This window comes from Stomoxys calcitrans, chromosome 4 (genome assembly GCF_963082655.1).
Source record: "Stomoxys calcitrans chromosome 4, idStoCalc2.1, whole genome shotgun sequence".
In the NCBI taxonomy this organism is placed as follows: Eukaryota; Metazoa; Arthropoda; class Insecta; order Diptera; family Muscidae; genus Stomoxys; species Stomoxys calcitrans.
Window position 1 is genome coordinate 92,502,564 of NC_081555.1, and position 20,591 is coordinate 92,523,154.

The following is a 20,591-nucleotide window of genomic DNA, read 5'->3' on the forward strand; positions in this document are numbered from 1 at the left end:
GGAACACTTGGAGCAATGTAACTTAGGCACCGGTTTAGGCAAGCTGTAGTCTACTGTTAAGTCACTCTCGAATTCCGGTAGGCGGGAGGACAGGACCTCAGCCACATTTTTGCGACATAACCCTAATTGATCCGGAGAGATGCGCCAGCTTGTTCAATCGTCAATTTATTGTGAATCCCGATAGTTATAGGGCAAGGAGGAGAGCCATTCGTCGTGTCCGTGATCTCCAAGCCGATGGACAGCCATCACAATTTATCGTGCGCGAAGTTATGAATTTCATCCGCGGCGCCAATTCATCCAAGTCGTTGAACCCCGACGGAATTTCTACACTGATGTTGGAGAATTTGCATCTACCTGGAGTTGAGTACCTTACTACTGATCTCAACCTGTCTTTGAACACTTTCATAGTACACGATGTCGGGAAAATAGGCAGAGTGATCCCGCCATTGGAAAGGATCCGAGTTTGAGGGAGTTGTACAGACCGATCTTTCTACTTCCTTGAATCATTACTCCTACCGAGCCTCGTAGGAAAATTTTCATTCGCCGAGCATCAGTATGGATTTCGTAGACTGCTTTGTATGCCATCACCCCACACATTTGCAATCAGTCCAGGCCATGAGATACGACGGTCCTATTGAAGGCATTCGATATGGTTAGCCATGCCTAACTATTTGAGGACATCGTCAACACATCTCTCCAGCCAGATCGACAGTCATTTGTGTAATTTAGGGATAAGAAGTCGAAGCACCATAGAATGAAACGGAGTACCCTAAGGCGGGGTGATATTTCCGGTACCTCTACCTATCATTCATTCCGGCAGATGCAACCGCCTCAACTCTTAGAGGCGACGTGCAAGTTGTATGTCCCGATTGTGACCAGGGACTATACGACACACTTCACCTGTTTAACTGCCCGACCAGACCCACTCGACTCAGACCCAGACTGGACGCACCCATCTTAGTCGAATCTGAATACTCAACAGAATCAAGCAGATAGAACACCATAAACCGCTGCTGTTTATACGTGAGCTATATCCGTTTTGAGTTTGATTCGGACCCTTTCTGGAATAACTCTTAGAGGTCAATGGAGAAATCATCGTGCAAAAAAATGCAGCCATATCTAAACAGATTTGCGCCCTATTGCGGGTAAAAAAATAGAATTGGGGGCTATAGCAAACATGGACTGATTTGCCCCATTTACAATTCCAACTGACATTCATCAATCCCGGAAGGGGATAACTACGAGCACCACACAGGTTGGTACTTTAAGTTTCGAACAATGTGGAGTGCATCGTTGTTGTTGTAACCACATTTTCATGTGGAGGTGGCGAGCCTCGTCAAGCTCCTGTAGGTGAGCAAGCTCTTTCCGGTCCAAAGGACCGATCGCCGCGAGAACAGGGTGGCTCGAGCATCGTTGCCACTCAGTATTTGTGCAAGAGCCGGTGCCACCCGACCTCTCACTGAGACTGTCCTAGCGGGCGCGTCCACAGGTTGTGGATAGGGAAACGCTTTATACAGAGTAGCTGTAACTACAGTCGAGAGTCTCAGAGAGGCCGGACGGTACAGGCTCTTGCTGACATAATGTGTGCCTATGAAACTCGGCGAGTTATTGGCTCCTTTATACAACTAATTGCCATAGAAGCTTGACGGGGATCGCTACCTCCACATAGAAATATGTGGCTACAGCAACAACAACCTACATCAATAGGTAGTATTTGTGCAAAATTTTGAGCATATAGCTTTACTCATGCAAAAGTTAACAGACTTTCGCCAGACGGGCGGACAAACATGGCTGGATCTACATAAAATGTCACGGCAATCAAGGATACTTATACATTAAGAGGTCTAAGGCCAACATTTCGAGGAGTCACAAACAGAATAACACAGAGAACATGAAATTGGTCTGCTTGGGTTTACCATAACAACAGTTTCTGAAATTTTGTCCTTAGCGAAGGTTTCATTAAAATTTTGTCTCTGGAAAATTACAAACTGGATAACAAAGTTAGTACACCTTCATCGTTTAGTGGAAGGTATAAAAATGAGAACATGAAATTAGTCTTCTTGGCTTGCCATAACAACAGTTACTGAAATTTTGTCCTTAGCGAAAGTTTCATTAACAATTTTCTCTTGAGAATTATGGCGAAATTAAATGAAAGGAGTGACTGTAATTAAAGTTATGGAAAAATTAAAGGCCAGGCGGCTCCGGCTGAAATTTTACACAAAGTGCTCTATTACGACTTCGAACAACCATACAAATTACTATCCAAATCAGTTTATAGTCTGATATAGTTGCTATCGTTTTCCGAATTGGCTGAAATTGTGCACTTGTGTTCTTTGTGTTCCAAATTAGGCCCTGTCCAACTTAGCACATTTTTCTTGTTTCTAAACTTGATTTTATCTCAAATTTCATTGGTTGGTCTTTAAAGTTCAGGTCATGTATGGGCTAACTATTTTGGAATTCCTTGGCAGTCTTTATGCTACTTTGACTCATTTAAACCCTTTATCCTCAACGAAGCCTAAGTAAATATTTACTTCAAGGGGTCTATGACTATGCTCTAGTTTTTGGTGTGCTTTAAGATTTTTAATCTCATTGCCATCAAATGGTCACTCTCTACCAAAGAGTTTTCTGATGTTGATAACGAAAACAAGTTTTGTGACATTGTCGTAGCGTCTTTTTTTATAAAATTAAATATTTTCCAAAGAAATAAACTGCATTTTCCGTAATCTTAGGATAATGATTTTATGGCAAGACCATATAACTTTTGTCTTTTAAAACTTATTTATTTATTCTTATTATTGTTTGTCTTGAAAAGCGTATTTTACAGGTTGATATATAATTGTTTTTTTTTTTTTTTTTTTTTTTTTTAAGCAGCCTTAATTGTACTTAAGTTGATTTGTGTTTTTTTTTTGGCATTTAAAAACATATTTAATTGTTATATTTATTTCATTTGAGTTAAATAAAATCCAAACAAATCTGGCTTAGTTGACTTAGTGGCTGTCTTTGAAAGATTTTTTTCAAATTAGTATAAATTTCCATCCAACTAAAACTGCGTATGAGTGATATTAATTTTAACCTTCAGTTGTCCAATGATGCGTATAAGTAATACTAATACACATTTTCTTGGGGTTAGTATGATTGATACTATTTCTTTTCCATAATTTTGGGCTTAGTTAAAGAAGAAATCATAACAAGGTAAAATTGAAATTTTAATTTCTTAAAAAAAACGAATTGCTGCTTAAGTTCATAAGACTGCTTGTTTTTTTTTACAATTTTATCTGTCTTTAATTTGTTTTTTTATTCTCACATATGTAGTATTTTGAATACAATCAATCAGCATTTAAAAAAAAACACTCTAAATTACTACCATAACCCATACAATTGCTTTTTTTATATATCTACATAGAATTTTATATGTTTGCATATTCTATAGAGAGTAAAAAACTTTACAGGGGGATACATTTATTTAGTCTAAGCAACCAAGGCAATTGGTATCAAAATAAAATGGGTATATTGATATATTGGGCTGTAAATTATTATTTTTGCTATTGTTGTTCATGATAAATTGGAGACTTGTTTTTTTAATAAATTTAATTTTTTTGAGGTTTTAAATTCTTTTTTCGTTGCTTGGTTGTTGCTGTGTGTGTATGAGACAAAGGGAACCTTTTTTTTATTTCTTACAAAATTTTTTTTTTTTAATTTTTTTTTATCATAATAATTGTTGTTTGTTTTGTTATTTGATTTTATACACGGTATTCATTTCGGTTTTGGCATTGTTTTTTTCCTTAATATTTTATCTTTCTCTTTTGATTGTTTTCTTTTAAACATTTAGTTAATTATTTTTACTTGTGTAGTTTTTGCATTATAAATTTAAGACACAAAGACTTCATTTAGTAAAACAGTAAATGGCTTAATAACTTTCTTCATTAAATTTCAATTTGATAGTCCTTTTAAGCATATTTGTCAATAGCTTTTAAATGAAGACGGGGAAGAAGAAAAAAATCTAAAAACATTTGCTGCTCACTCTCAGCTGCTTTCCATGCCATATTGACTCCATTCCTTTTTCACTAACGAGCAAAAACTTCCAAATGTGATATCGTTTTTGTACAGCTTGATTTTTAAATCCTTTTCTTTTGGGTTAGAGTATTTCTGCTATGTAGTCTTCCTTATATTGGGCAATGACTTTTTCAGTTTTTGTTTTTTTCGGACTTTAAACAAATGGCTACGACAAAACATGTCAATATCTTCAGAGTAGGAGTTTGGTATCTTTTGTTTGTCAATGTGATTAGGACTAAAACTAATTAAAGCTTTTGAAATGAGAAAATGATTGGTTTTAGATAGTAGCCATGGCATATGAAACCAAAAGAATTCGAAAAGTTTTCCAAATTAGTTAAAACTATTCATTGTGGTGTGGCAAGTATGTTTCCTTTGTGTGCCAAACAAAGTCCTTTGCAAACAATGTGACTTCAATTAACTTTATTTTTATACACTTTTCAAAGACTTTTCTGCCCTTGTCTGAGAAACCTATTAACTTTGAAGCAGGTTAATAAAAATTTAGATTTTGACATTTCGGAAAAGATTTTAACAAACAGAAGATAAGGCCAGATAAAGTCGACATATTCATTTGCAATGCTATGAACATAACATCTTGGTCTACAAGGTATGTTTTACAAGATTTTGTTTTCAAAATAGAAGTTCTTCTTACTTGCTCATATCAACAAAAAATTAACGACCTGTTTCCTTAAAATTTCCCAGAAGTTTGTTAAATATACAAGAAGCCCAACTTTATGTGCCCTGGTTCGTATTAGTAATTTTAATTACAGACCATGAGGTTGTATGAGCAATAGAAATATAAATTAAGTATTCGCTACTAGGCATAATGAAGAATTTTAAAACATTATGAGCAAAATGTTTTCCAGAGTGAATTGTCAACTGAAATCAAATATTAAAACAAGAAAAAGCGTGCCGAATCTTATGTACCCCCCCCCCCCCCCCCCCACCATGGATCGCATTGGTCAAGTTCTTTGGCCGATATCTCTTTGCAGACAAACAAATGATCAATCCCATGGCAGCCGGTTGTACGTACTGGATTGACCCGATGGAGTTCTTCATCGGCAAGGGCTGAAGCCTCAGTGTACAGTAAACTACAACAACAACAACAAAGGATAATGGATAAGAGTTGCTTTGCTATTTCAGCTATACCAAGTTATGCACCGATTAAGGAAATAGTTGGTTTTACTATAGGAGCTCCAAGTGCAATTCATTGTGCAAAATTTTAGCCAAATCGGTAAAGAAATGCGCCCTATAGTAGCTCAAGAAATAAAATTGGGTGTTTTGTTTATATGGGAGCTATGTCAGTTTGTGAACCGATTCAGTGTACATTTAACACAAATGTTAAAGGTCATACAAGAAGTCGTTGTGGAAAATTTCAGCCAGAATTGCTCCCTCTAGAGGCTCAAGAAGTATAATCGGGAGATCGGTTTACATTAGAGCTATATCAGGTTGTGAACCGATCTGAACCATACTTGGCGCAGTTGTTACACTTGTTTACACTTGTTCTAACTGCTAACATGCAAAATTTCAACCAAATCGAATAATAATTGCGCCCTCTAGAGGCTCAAGAAGTCAGGATCCAAAATTGGTTTATATAGGAGCTATATCAGGTTATGAACCGATTTATACCAAACTTGACACAGTTGTTGATGAACTAAAAAATTTCATGCAAAATTTCATCTAAATCGGATAAGAATTACGCCCTCTAGCGGCTCAAGGAGTCAAGATCCGAGATGGTTTTATATGGCAGCAATATGAGTTTATGAACTGATTCGAGTCATACTTGGCACAGTGGTTGATGGTCAAACCAGAACACACCATACAACATTTCAGCCAAATCGGATAAGAATTGCACCTTCTAGTAGTTCAAGAAGTCAAGATCCGAGATGGGTTTATATGGCACCAATATGAGTTTATGAGCCGATTCGAGCCATACTTGGCTCAGTTATTGATGGTCAAACTAAAACACTTCATGCAAAATTTCAGCCAAATCGGATATTAGTTGCGCCCTCTAGAGGCTTAAGAAGTTGAGATCCGAAATCGGTTTACATGGGAGATATATCAGGTTATGAACCTATTTGGACGATACTTAGCACAGATGTTGATGGGCAAACCAAAATACCTCATGCAAAATTTCAGCTAAATCGGATATTAATTGCGCCCTCTAGCGGCTCAAGAAGTTTAGATCCAAAATCGGTTTGCATTGAAGCTATATCAGGTTATGAACCTATTTGGACCACAGTTATGAACCACCTAGCTTAACTCCTTCGAAACTTAGCGTGCTTTCAACAGACAGACGGAAGGAAGGATAGACAGACGGATCCACGGATAGACGGATAGACAGACGGATCGACGGATAGACAGCCGGACGGTCATGGCTAAATCGACTAAGATTGTCAAGACGATAAAAAATATATATACTTTGTATACGGTGAATAAAATTGTGTCAGTCGTAGAAAGAAAAGAAAATTAACAAAAAAAAAAAAACGTGCTAAGTTCAGCCAGGACTTATCTTAACTGAGTTTGTATTTGAATTATTTTGTAGCAATCAAATCGGGAATTGATTGATATGACACGACTTCTGGAGACAACCGATTCTCTCGATTTTACTTCTTGAGCCCCTAAAGGGAGCAATTCTTTCCTGAATTGGCTGAAATTTTACACAAAGAATCGGAGCATAACTTGATATAGCTACAATGGCATAGAAATGTTAATCCATTGTCCTTTGTTTGCCTAAAAACTGGATACCCGGCAAATAACTCGACAAATACGTTCCATGGTGGAGGGTATATAAGATTCTGCCGGAACATATAAACCGGTTTCTCGATTATCCTTTTTCGGTTCCTAGAAGCTTTAATTTTTTGCAGGTTTGACAGAAGTCTGGTATGTATTGTAGAATAAAATTATGCCCTTTAACTAAATTTAGTTTGTATTAGTTTTTAGCAGAATTCATGGTGGTGGGTTCCCAAGATTCGGCACGGCCGAACTTAGTACGTTTTTTCTTGTTCGAGGTTAATTTTTAGAGCACACATCAAGCCGATTATTGGCTTAGGTGTATATCCATAGTGGCACGGGACGAATTAATATCCGCACCCTCTTTTCAAACTAGCCTAACCTAACCTTGGGACCATGTATCTTGGGGAGCCGTCACACCTCCATAAAACCCCCAATGTGGGGCTAAAATGAAGGTACTTAAATGGAAGGTATTTAAGAGTAGAGCACGAATCTGGTTTTATTACGGGCCAAGATTCTGGGTGTCCGACCGCCCTAGCCCCAAATCGCACATATTTTCCGACTATGACCATACGGCTAGTGGAACAAATCTTCTGTCATAGCTAATTAAAGTAAAGTAAGACCATATGGGGCTCAAATGAAAAATATTTCGGAGTTGTGCATGAATATGAAATCAACATGCGGGACCAAGTGTCTGGGGACCGTCCCACGCCAAATAGGGTGTACTTGAAGACCTTCGCCATTTGGGGCTGAAATAATAGATATTTCAGAGTGGAGTACGAAGCTGATATTTTTACTTGGTCCCCCTCATAAAAATCCCTCAAGCCAGACATATTTGCCAACTATGGGAATAAGGGGCTACAATGAAAGGTATGTGAGAGTAGAAAACGAATTTGGTATTTCAAACGTGAGAGCATGTGATTGGGGGTCGCCGCCCTACCTGAACATATTTACCGACAATAAGAGGCTCATATAGAGGTATTTGAAAGTATACTACGAATCATATATCTGTTAAAGCCAAGTGTTTGAGGCACGCCTCATCCCCTAAACTCCCCTAAACCATACATACATATCAAAAGCCTCCACAAAACCATTCATTGATGACTGTTTTTGCTGAACTCGTGATCGAAGATTACTCAAGAGCGAGACATTGCAGATAAAGTAAAACGATCAAGTTGCTGTTGAGTTGATAATTTTGAAAAACAACCACCATTCAGTGCTTGGGAGTATTTTTATCTCGCCGCTGCACACTGAGTCATATGGGAACGTCTCGCTGTCATTTTCAAAGGATGAACTGATCACACAAATCGTTTGCAAACTGCTTGTTTTCTCATAAAAAACTATGTGTGTGTGTGCGTTTATTCATGCTTTTGTCAAATCAACCACGTTGCCTTCGTACGAATTTCGCGCTACGAGGCAGACGACAAGAAAAATACTTTATCTGAAGCAAAATGAACCCGAAAACATGCATTTTATAATGTGCACTCATTGAAATCTGAATCAATCTCGCCTCATCCTATAAACTCCCCAAAAGCCTACAAAAAACCATTCATTGGTGACTGTTTTTTCTGAACTCGTGAACGCTGAACCCACATAGTGTTGTCTTTCAAAACTACTGAAGACCGAGACATTGAAGATAAAGTTAAACAAACAAGTTGCTGTTGAGTAGATAATTTTGAAAAACAACCACCATTCAGTGCCTGCAAGTATCTCGCCGCTACAGTCAGATATGAGAAATTACTCGCTGCACACTGAGTCATATGGAAGTGTCTCATATGGAAGATAAACTGATCACACAAATCGTTTGAAAACTGCTTGATTTCTCATAAAAAACTACGTGTGTGTGTTTAATCATGCTTTTGTCAAATCAACCACATTGCCTTCGTTCGAATTTCGTACTACGAAGCAGACGACAAGAAAAATACTTTATCAAAATGCACCCGAAAACATGCATTTTACAATGTGCATTCACTGAAATCTGAATCAATCTTTCTTTTTGCTAAAGGGCTCTTTGTTTGCATTCACTCATTCCGTTGTTTTGGTGTCTTGTTAACTGTTTTACTCAGTTCTCAATTGTCTCATACAATGTTATATTTTTAAACGAAGAGTTCAGTTCCTGAAATACTCTATGATTGTTAGTGTGTTTTGAAAGCAGAAATGAATGGTCCTGCGCAGGCCTTTGATCCTTATGTAGCGATCACGGCAATATGGGGCTCAAATAAAAATTATTATGATGTCCACTTTCTGGGCAAAGTACCTGGCAATATATGACTCAAAACTACTGAAGAGCGAGACATTGAAGATAAAGTAAAACGAACAAGTTGCTGTTGAGTAGATAATTTTGAAAAATAACCACCATTCAGTGTTTGGGAGTATCTCGCCGCTAAAGTCAGATATGAGAAATTACTCGCTGCACACTGAGTCATATGGAAGTGTCTCATATGGAAGATAAACTGATCACACAAATCTTTTGAAAACTGCTTGATTTCTCATAAAAAACTACGTGTGTGTGTTTAATCATGCTTTTGTCAAATCAGACACATTGCTTTCGTTCGAATTTCGTACTACGAGGCAGACGACAAGAAAAATACTTTATCTGAAGCAAAATGCACCCGAAAACATGCATTTTACAATGTGCACTCACTGAAATCTGAATCAATCTTTATTTTTGTCGGACGCGGCCGAATTTAGCAGGCTTTTATTGGTTTAAATTAATATAAATTATACAATAATATGGTATATAAATATGTTATACGAACCAGGGAAGTTAAAAGTTTGAACTTCAGGATTTATTATGTCACTTTTTTTAATTTTTTTTTTTACCCATGTTTTTCTATAAATCTTCTTTGTGCCTTAAATTTTTAAATCTTCTTTCTTTTGTATTTTTACTTTATTTATATGCTAGTTATTTGCAAAATTTTATTTTCATACCTGTATTTATATGGAATTGAAGTTTCTATAAACAAATCTATTGAACTTAAAATTGAAACTCGTAACTGAGAAAAAAAATATTTATTTTTTTTTGTAGTATGTATAATATTCAGCTTTTTTTTGTGGTAGTTATCGTTTTCACGTGTTTTGTGTTTCGTGTTTCGTTTCATTTTCTGTTTCTCTATATAATTTTAACAAAATTCAAATAATTAGCTCAAAATAACAACCAATGTGAAAGGAAATAAAAAGAAAAAATATATTAAAAATATTACGTGCTGATGTGCATCATTTTGCCAAGCAATACTCCCACCACGGTGAGAGTCAGGGTCAATTTACAAACGGCGCTTGCCATGGAACCATGCATCGTAATGCTGCCACTGTGGGCATGCGTCTGTGTCTGACGATTGTAGGGATTCTGATTTTGATATTGTGGTGGGGGTTTGTTATAACTATTGGGACTTGGATAGCCGCCTGGATAAGGGGCCAAGCCACCGCCGCTGCCGCCCAAGATGCCACTGCTGCCGCCGGGTGGGCCGCCAGTACCGCCTGGTGCATTGTAGAAGGGCTGTTGACCAAAGACGAAGGGCGAGTTGTAGGGATTCAGCGGCTGCATGCCATTTTGGGGACGGCCGGGATTAAGTACGCTACCTGGATGATTGGGTTGAGGAAATTGTTGAAAAGCAGGTGCTACAGTTGGTGAGTTATAGGGGAATATGGGCAGATTGGGCAAAATGGGCACCGACTGTGGCGCCCCAAACACATAGTGGGGATCAATAATCGCCGGATTGTTGCCATTGCCACCATTGTTGGAGCCCCCATTTTGGCCATTGCCACCGCCATTCGGTGACCCATTGCCGCCACCGCCTCCGCCACCATTAGAGCTACCATAATCACTATTATAGTTATTATTATTATTGTTATTGTTCTTAGTCTGATAACCATTGGTTTGGTAACCATTCGACGATACTGAGCCTGGCTTGGCACCGTTGCCATTGTGATTGATATAAGCATGAGTGTTTAGCGTGGGATTGGATGAGCCCGCCGAGAATATGTTAAGTTCGGGACCAGGCTTAAGACTTGATCCTGTTTGGGTGCAACATGTGTGAATGGGTGTGGTGGTGGAAATATATGTGAATGTACGCGATAGATATTATGGTGGTGGTAAAGCGCCCCAAATGAGTACGTGATCAACGAAATGGAGAGAGAGAGAAGAGAGAAAAACATATATATTTTATGGTTAGTAACAACTTTTTATGTAAATTGTTATATACTTTTCCAATGTAAATATGTATACAGACAGATTTTAGCCAACCAGGTTGATCAATAAGTTACCTATTACACTACTGTCTTACATTACAGTTGTTTCATAACACACCAATGGCATTAAGACACATGCAAAGATTTAAAAGCATTTGCGAAAAATCAAAAGAGGCAGGAAACTCTAAGCAAGCGTTTCATTAAATGTCTAGTGGTTAAGTAATAAAAGTTGTATTTTCAACAAATTATAACAAATAAGTAAAAACAAGTAAAAAGGCGTTAAGTTTGGCCAGTCCGAACTTTGGATACCCACCACTTCGGGTATATACGTAGACCACCTTTCGTCAAAATCCGGTGAAAAATGCATTCCTTATGCCCCATAGCAGCTATATCGAAATATGTTCGGATTTGGACCAAATACTACTAAGTACAAGTCATTGTTCAATTGTGTATAACAAAATATTGATTTTTTTAGTAGCTTTATCTAAAAATAAACCGATCTGAACCATAAACGAAAAGCCTAACATAAGTCAATTCGTCAAATTTCAGTGAAATCGGATTATAAATCTAAATCTGGACCGATCTGAGCCAAATATAAGAAGAATGTTGAAAGGCCCAACACAACTCACTGTCCCAAATTTCGGCGACATCGGACAATAAATGCGCCTTTTATGTGGCAGCTATATCCAAATCTGGACCGATCTGAACCAAATTGAAGAAGGATGTCGAAGAGCCTAACACAACTCACTTTCCTAAATTTCGGCGTAATTGGGCAATAAATGCCACTTTTATGGGCCCAAAACCTTAAATCGAGAGATCGGTCAATATGGCAGCTATATCCAAATCTGGACCGATCTGAGCCAAATTGAAGAAGGACATGACATTTGGGTATTTACCCAAATGGCTTCAACATAGCCCCACAAAAAATAGTCTAAAGGCGATAAATCGCACGATGTAGGCGGCAAGTTGACCGGTCCCGAATGTAAAATATAATGTTCAGCGAACTCGCCTCTCAATAAATCCATTGTTACGCGTGCTGTGTGATATGCGGCAACGTCTTGTTGAAACAACTAATCATGCATGTCAAGCTCTTGCATTTTGGGCAAAAAAAAGTTGGATATCATCTCATGATAGCGCTCATCATTCACAGTTACGTTACGATTCACATCATCTTTGAAGAAGTACGGTCCAATAATCACACCACCCCATAAACCGCACCAAACTGTGAGTTTTTCTGGATTCATAATGGATTTCTTTTTCCTTTTTATACCCACTACCGAAGGATGGGGGTATATTAATTTTGTCATTCCGTTTGCAACACATCGAAATATCAATTTCCGACCCTATAAAGTATATATATTCTTGATCAGCCTACAAATCTAAGATGATCTAGCCTTGTCCGTCCGTCTGTCTGTTGAAATCACTCTAAAGTCTTCAAAAATAGAGATATTGAGCTGAAACTTTGCAGAGATTCTTTTTTGTCGGACTATATCTTGATGTAGCCCCCATATAGACCGATCGGCCGATTTAGGGTCTTAGGCCCTTAAGAGCCACATTTATTACCCGATTTTGCTGAAATTTGGGACAGTGAGTTGTGTTAGGCCCTTCGACATCCTTCGTCAATTTGGCCCAAATCGGTCGATATTTGGATATAGCTGCCATATAGACCGATCCTCCGATTAAGGGTCTTAGGCCAATAAAAGCCACATTTATTATCCGATTTTGCTGAAATTTGAGACAGTGAGTTGCGTTAGGCCCTCCGATGTCTTTCGTCAATTTGACCCAGATCGGACAACATTTGGATATAGTTGTCATATAGACTGATCCTCCGATTTAAGGTTTTGGGCCCATAAAAGTCGCATTTATTGTCCGATTTTGCTGAAATTTAGAACAGTGAGTTGTCTTAGGCCCTTCGACCTTCGGATCCTGATCGGATCCGATTTGGATATGGCTGCCATATAGACCGATCCTCCGATTTAAGGTCTTAGGCCCATAAAAGCCACATTTATTATCCGATTTTACTGAAATTTGGGACAGTAAGTTGTGTTAGGCCCTTCGACATCCTTCGTTAATTTTGCCCGAATTGGTACAGATTTGGTTATAGCTGCCATATAGACCGATCCTCCGATTTAGGGTCTTAGGCACATAAAAGCCACATTTATTATCCGATTTTGCTGAAATTTGGGACAGTGAGTTGTGTTATGTCCTTCGACATCCTTCGTCAATTTGGCTCAAATCGGTCCAGATTTGGATATAGCTGCCATGTAGACCGATCCTCCTATTTAGGGTCTTAGGCCCATAAAAGCCACATTTATTATCCGATTTTGCTGAAATTTGGGACAATGAGTTATCTTAGATCCTTCGACATCCTTCTTCAATTTGGATCAGATTTGGATATAGTTGCCATATAGACCGATCCCTCGATTTAAGGATTTTAATGAAAGGTGGTTTACATATATACCCAAGGTGGTGGGTATCCAAAGTTCGGCCGGCCGAACTTAACGCCTTTTTACTTGTTTATGTTTGATGCGATCTCCATTTGAACAAGTTTCTTTATAGTCAACCCTCATAAATACCATACCACTAGACAATAAGAACCACTTGAAATTATGGATTAAATAGCGCTTGTATACAATAAAAAGCTACAAACTACAGATGATTACGATGATTCCTAATGAGTTCAGCAACCAAATAATCACAAAACGAAAAAAGTATTTTATTAATTACAAGACAAACAAATGGTATAGAGTGTAACATTTGTTTAATATAGAGAGAAGTTACCAAGAAAACCAAAGACGATAAAAAAAAAAACAAACCAAATAGAAGAAATTAGGAAAATGTGTTGCCTTTTGAGATCGTCGTTTTTATTAAAGTCCTTTTTGTTCTTTGCGCTAATTAAATTACATTAATATTCTTGTTTATGTTTGTAAGCCATTTTGCTGCTAGTGATGGTGGTGTGTTAATGATCAAATTATTATTACAGCAATTTTGACGTTTTTTGTTTTTGGGTTGTATATGTGTAATAATAGCCTGGAAAAAGTTGCAGTATTTTATGCAAGAGTGTGAGCAGAATAGAAAGTTATTGAAAGACAGCGTATGCCAATGATGAGTGTTGTGATAAGCGTTCATGTCGATGTCAATGTTGATGTTTCAGATGTATCTTTTGTTAGATTTGTTAGGCCGAGAATGTAGAGTCCAAGCTCCTCCCGCTTTGCGTGGACCCAAATCATAAATTTTTAAACTGTACTTATTCTTTCGTTTTCCTTTCCCTTTGTTTTGGAATGAGAAATCGAAAAATTTCAAATTAAATGTTATAACTTTAAGTACTAAATTAAAAAATGTATATAAAGGAACAACTTAAATAAAATATATAAGCGTAGGTTATATTTTATATATTTAAGTTATAGTTTGAAGTAAACAAAATAATAATAGACAGCCACACAGAGATCCCTTAGTTTAAATAAACGAACTTAAAATTGTCGGATAATAATATATAACTATAAATAATAAAATAATGTTGGAAGAAGTCCTTCAAAAAATTATGAAACTTATGTTTATAGGTACTCCATAGGATTTTTTACCTTTTCTGTTTTATCTTTTACCCTGGAATGTTCATTCGCCAAACTCTAAATTCAATCTATGTGATCTTTTGGAGTCTTTTCTTACCTATAGGCGATATTAATTTCAAATTAAACACAAAGTGCCTAACCGCACATAGTGTACCTCCTCAATCTAAGGATTTTTTTTAATTCAGGCAATATTTTACAACTGTACTCTTCAGTTTAAACTAATCTCACAAAACTATAATTGAAGAGTACAGTTGTAAAATATTGCCGGAATTCAAAAAATCCTAAGATTGAGGAGGTACACTATGTGCGGTTAGGCACTTTATGCTTAATTTGAAAAAATATCGCCTATAGGTTAGAAAAGACCCTAAAACATCACATAAGGGCTAAGTACAAAATATTGTCTAGAATGGACCGCGAAAGGGCTAAATACAGTCTTAAAACGTAACTAAAAGGTCGACTATAGGCTATAAACAGACGAAACAGGTAGATAGAGATGACCTATAGTCTAGAAAGAATCGCGATGGCCTAGAAATGAATGCAAAAGACGACCACAGATTAGGCTAGGTTGGAGGGCAAGCGAATAGCAACCACGGCTACTACACGCTTCACTCGAAGACCTTACGTACAATGTATTCGCCATAGAAAAAGGAAAACAAAAGAACGTTCGGTCAAACCGAATCTTGGGAACCCACCACCATGGATTCCACTAAAAATTTACCCTTATTAACTAAGATTGTATTTGATTTGCTATACCCACCACCGAAGGATAAGTGTATATTCATTTTGTCATTGTGCTTGCAAAACATCGAAATATCCATTTCCGACCCTATGCAAATGCAAATTTTGCCCATGAACAGGGGCAAACCTCTCACATATCAATGAGTGTAGTCTGATTCAAGTTTAAGCTCAAAGATAAGTGGCCTCCTTTTTGTAGCCGAGTTCGAACGGCGTGCCGCAGTGTGACACCTCTTTGGAGAGATGTTTTACATGGCATAGTACCTCACAAATGTTTCCAGCATTAGGAGGGGAAAACCACCGCTGAAAATTTTTTCTGAAGGTCTCGCATGGATTCGAACCCAGGCTTTCAGCGTCATAGGTGGACATGCTAACCTCTGCGCTACGGTGGCCTCCGACCCTATAAAGAATATATATTCTTGATCAGCGTAAAAATCTAAGACGATCTAGCCATGTCCGTCCGTCTGTCTGTTGAAATCATGCTACCGTCATTTAAAATAGGGATATTGAGCTGAAACATTGCAGATTCTTTTTTTTTTTGTCCATAAGCAGGTTAAGTTCGAAGATGGGCTATACCGGACTATATCTTTATATAGCCCCCATATAGGCCATCCTTCTACAAATTGGCCCAGTTCGGTCCAGATTTGGATGTAGCTGTCATATAGACCGATCTCTCGATTAAAGGTCTTGGGGCCTTTAAAAGCTCAATTAGACCCTTCGACATCCTTCTTAAATTTGGCACCGATCGGTCCAGATTTGGATATAGCTGCCATATAGACCGATCTTTCGATTTAAGGTCTTGGGCCCATAAAGGGCGCAATTATTGTTCGAGTTTGCCAAAATTTGAGACCGTCAGTTATGTTAGGCCCTTCGACATCTTTTTTCAATTTGGCCCAGATCGGTCCAGATTTGGATATAGCTGTAATATAGACCGATCTTTCGATTTAAGGTCTTGGGCCCATAAAAGGCGTAATTATTGTTCGATTTTGCCAAAATTTGGGACAGTGGGCTGTGCTAGGCCCTTCGACATCCTTCTTCAAATTGGCCCAGATAGGTCCAGATTTGGATACAGCTGCAATATAGACCGTTTATTGTTCGATGTCGCCGAAATTTGGGACTGGTCGTTACGGTCCAAATTTGGATATAGCTTCCATACAGACCGATCTCTCGATTTTTGGTCTTAGGCCCGTATAGGCGCATTTAATGTCCGATTTCGCCGATTTGGTCCAGATTTGGATACAGCTGCAATATAGACCGTTTATTGTTCGATGTCGCCGAAATTTGGGACTGGTCGTTACGGTCCAAATTTGGATATAGCTTCCATACAGACCGGTCTCTCGATTTTTGGTCTTAGGCCCGTATAGGCGCATTTAATGTCCGATTTCGCCGAAATTTGGAATATTGAGTTGTGTTAGGCCCCTCGACATCTTGCTGGAATATGTCACAGATCGGTCCAAATTTGGACATAGCTGCCATATAGACGGATCTCTCGATTTATGGCCCTGGGCCCATAAGGGCGCATTTATTGTCCGATTTCGCCGAAATTTGGAACATTGAGTAGTGTAAGGTCCTTCCACATCCCTCTTCAATTCGGCCCAGATCGGTTCAGATCTGGATATAGCTGCCATATAAACCGATCTCTAGATTTAAAGTTTTGGCCCCATAAAAAACACATTTATCATCCGATTTCGCTCAAATTGGACACAGTGATTTATGTTAGGCTTTTCGACATCCGTGTCGTATGTGGTTCAGATCGGTCTATATTTGGATATGGCTGCCAAAAAGACCAATATTTTGTTCTACAAAATTGAACAGTGACTTATACTTATTAGACCTCTCAATATCCGTGTCGAATTTGGTCCAAATCGGACCATATTTCGATAAAGCTGCTATGGGGCATAAATTTTGCATTTTTCACCGAATTATGACAAAAGGTTTTTTACATATATAACCGAGGTGGTGGGTATCCAAAGTTCGGTCCGGCCGAACTTAACGCCTTTTTACTTGTTTTGGTCTCAAGAAGTCATATCGGGATATCGGTACTTAGTTGTGACTAGATCACCATATTGACCGATTCGGATAAAACTTGCGACTGTTGTTGTAAGCCATAAGAAAGGGGTTTGGGCCAGCCAAATCAGGTTAAAATTTCGGCTTCTAAGGGCTCAAGAAGTCAAATCCGGGAATTGGATTATATGGGGGCTATATCTGTTTATAAACCGATTCGATCATATTTGGCATGGGTGTTGGAAGTCATAACTCAACTCTTTTGTTCCAAATTTCAGCCAAACCGGATGAAAATTTCGGCTTCTTAGGGCTCAAGAAGTCAAATCCGGCGATCGGTTTATATGGGGGCTATATCTGTTTATATACCTATTCGGATATTACTTGGCATGGATGTTTAAAGTCATAACTCAAGTTTTTGTTCCAGATTTCAGCCAAATCAAATGAAAATTGAGGCTTCTAGGGACTCAAGAAGTCAAATCGGGGAATCGGTATATATGGGAGCTATATCTAAAAGTAGTCCGATACAGACCATTTGTTATCCCCAACGACCTTTATCAATAAGAAGTATATGTGCAAAATTTCAGGCGGCTAGCTTTAAGCGTTCGACCGCTATAGTGATTTCGACAGACGGACGGACTGATCGTCCGTCAGTCGACATCGTGCCAGAATGTCGAGACGATCCGGAATATATATACTTCATGGAATCGCGAATCAATTTTTTGAGGTGTTACAAACGGATGACTAGATTAATACTAGATTAGATTAGTACTAGAAGACAGAGAAACACAGAGACAGATGCACCGTAGCACGGTGGAAGATAGCAAAATGACAACAAACAAAACAAGTAAAAGCGTGCTAAGTTCGGCCGGGCCGAATCTTATATACTCTCCACCATGGATCACATTTGTCGAGTTCTTTTTCCGGCATCTTTTCTTAGGCAAAAACAAGATAAAAGAAAAGATTTGCTCTGCTATTAGAGCGATATCTAGATATGGTCCGGTTCGGACCACAATTAAATTATATGTTGGAGACCTGTGTAAAATGTTAGCCAATTCGATTCAGACCATAATAATCACGTATGTTGATGGTCATGAGAGGATCCGTCGTACAAAATTTCAGGCAAATCGGATAATAATTGCGACCTTTAGAGGCTCAAAAAGATACCAGATCGGTTTATATGGCAGCTATATCAGGTAATGATCCGAATTGAACCATATTTGGCACAGTTGTTGAAAGTCATAAAAAAATACGACATGCCAAATCCGATGAGAATTCCGTCCTCTAGAAGCTCAAGAAGTCAAGTCCCCAGATCTGTTTATATGGCAGCTACATCAGGTTATGAACCGATTTGAACCATTCTTGGCACAGTTGTTGGACATCATAACAAAACACGTTGTGCAAAATTGCAATCCAATCGGATAAGAATTGCGCACTCTAAAGGCTCAAAAAGTCAAGATCCAAGATCGGTTTATATGGCAGCTATATCAAAACATGGACCGATTTAAACCATACTTAGCGAAGTAGTTGAAAGTCATACCAAAACACCACGTGCAACATTTCAGTCAAATCGGACCAGAATTGCGCCCTCTAGAGACTCAAGAAGTCAAGATCCCAAATCGGTTTATATGGCAGCTATATCAGTTTATGTATCGATTTGCGCCATATTCAGCACAGTTATTGGAAGTCATAACAGAACACCTCATGCAAAATTTTAGCCAAATCGGATGAGAATTGCGCCCTCTAGAGGCTCGAGAAATCAAGACCCAAGATCGGTTTATATGGCAGCTTTATCAAAACATGGACCGATTTAAACCATACTAAACACAGTGGTTGGAAGTGATGCCAAAACACCACGTGCAAAATTTCTGTCAAATCGGTTGAGAATTGCGCCCTCTAGAGGCTCAAGAAGTCTACACCAAGGCGGGTGATATCTCCGGCATTGTTTAACCCATATATATCCTCCATTACACCAGGCGATTATGGAATGCGTGAGGGGGCGTGGTGCTAACGCGAGGACGTTACTGTACACACAGTAAAATGTCCATATGGGCAACAACAACCAGGGCGTTAATGTCACGAACAGTCTTGCTGTTTAAGAAGGAGACTAACGCCTTCTCTGAGGATGGCACAATCCGTATCGTTTGGGTGCCGGGCCATAACGGAGTAAGGGGGAATCAAAGGGCAGACGATTTGGCAGTGAAGGCCGGAGAGTTCCTGTCAATAAACCTGTTTAACCGGAAGCCTTCTGGTCGACGCAGTACGAATAAGGGCGTGGGCGCCGAACGCGCATGTGATACTGTAGAACTGCGAAACTTTCGGTAGGAAGGCGAAAATCCTAAAGGATGATCCGGATTTCGATGAAAGGTGGTTCACATATACCCGAGGTGGTGGTTCGGCCTGTCCGAACTTAACGCCTTTTTAGTTGTTACTAGTTTTTTTGGATACCATCCCATAGCAATGCATATCGATAACTTTTTACGGCATAAGGATATTCTATATATATATATATATATATATTTGACAATGCTTTTTGGGCGATACCCTGTAAACCTTTAACGGTCTCTTAAGTTCCTGTTGCTGTGGCGGTTTACCTTTTTCGGTCATCTGTAGCCTATGGGCGACCTTTTGTTGTAGTCTATAGGCGAATTTTTATAGTCTTTTACAACCTTTAAGTATCCTTCAATGATGTCTTAAGTATAAAGACGACAATTCGAGTCTATCTATAGCCTAAAGGTGATTTACTACAGTTGATCATAATCGTCATATTTTCTATCTAATGTGGTTTAAAATATTTGACTTTTCCCTTTATTCTTCGTCCGTAAGGTATTAGTAAATCATATCTTACCAACGAACCTAATTAAATAATAAAATAATATTTTTAACTTAAAAATATTTCAACTTAAATAAAGAAAATACATAAAAAAATAAAGGCTGAAAATAATCACCTGAGGGATATACAGACGATGACGAAGATGAGGTGCTGACACTTCCGCCGCCAGCCTTCCTTTTGCAGGTAGGATAACTACCACAATCCTTGCCATCACGTTGATTGTAGCTGCAAGAGTCCGATGTGATGACACACTCCTCGTTGGGCAAGCATCCAATGTCGGCACAGCCACGTCCGTATTCTTCATACATTTATTTCGAGATATTTAAGGTGTATTGTAATAGAGATGATGAATTGATTTCGAGTTTGAAGTTGATTGGTTAGTGATGAGGTGTAGTTTGATTGTTGGTAGATTAACAACGAGGACGTTTTGAAGGATGTATAGTTGTTGGTAATTGTTTTTGTTTTTTTTTTTTAATGTTGGA

At 38.4% G+C, this 20,591-nt stretch overlaps 2 protein-coding genes across 8 annotated transcripts in view; both read right to left on the minus strand.

Moving 5' to 3' along the window:
- Nucleotides 1-20,591, minus strand: part of LOC106091799 (keratin, type I cytoskeletal 9) — a 558,122-nt gene that overhangs the window by 11,490 nt on the left and 526,041 nt on the right. For all 7 annotated transcript variants that reach the window (XM_059368057.1, XM_059368054.1, XM_059368055.1 and 4 more), the window contains one exon: nucleotides 20,225-20,407. In XM_059368057.1, coding sequence (XP_059224040.1) covers nucleotides 20,225-20,407 — 183 coding nt within the window. The remainder of the gene's footprint in view (nucleotides 1-20,224; nucleotides 20,408-20,591) is intronic.
- Nucleotides 9,761-10,864, minus strand: LOC106091800 (uncharacterized; the record flags this gene model as incomplete). The annotated part of the gene is made up of 2 exons (XM_013258462.2): nucleotides 9,761-10,595; nucleotides 10,692-10,864. Coding segments are annotated over 2 exons (786 nt in total), but the record flags the coding sequence as incomplete, so codon positions are not given.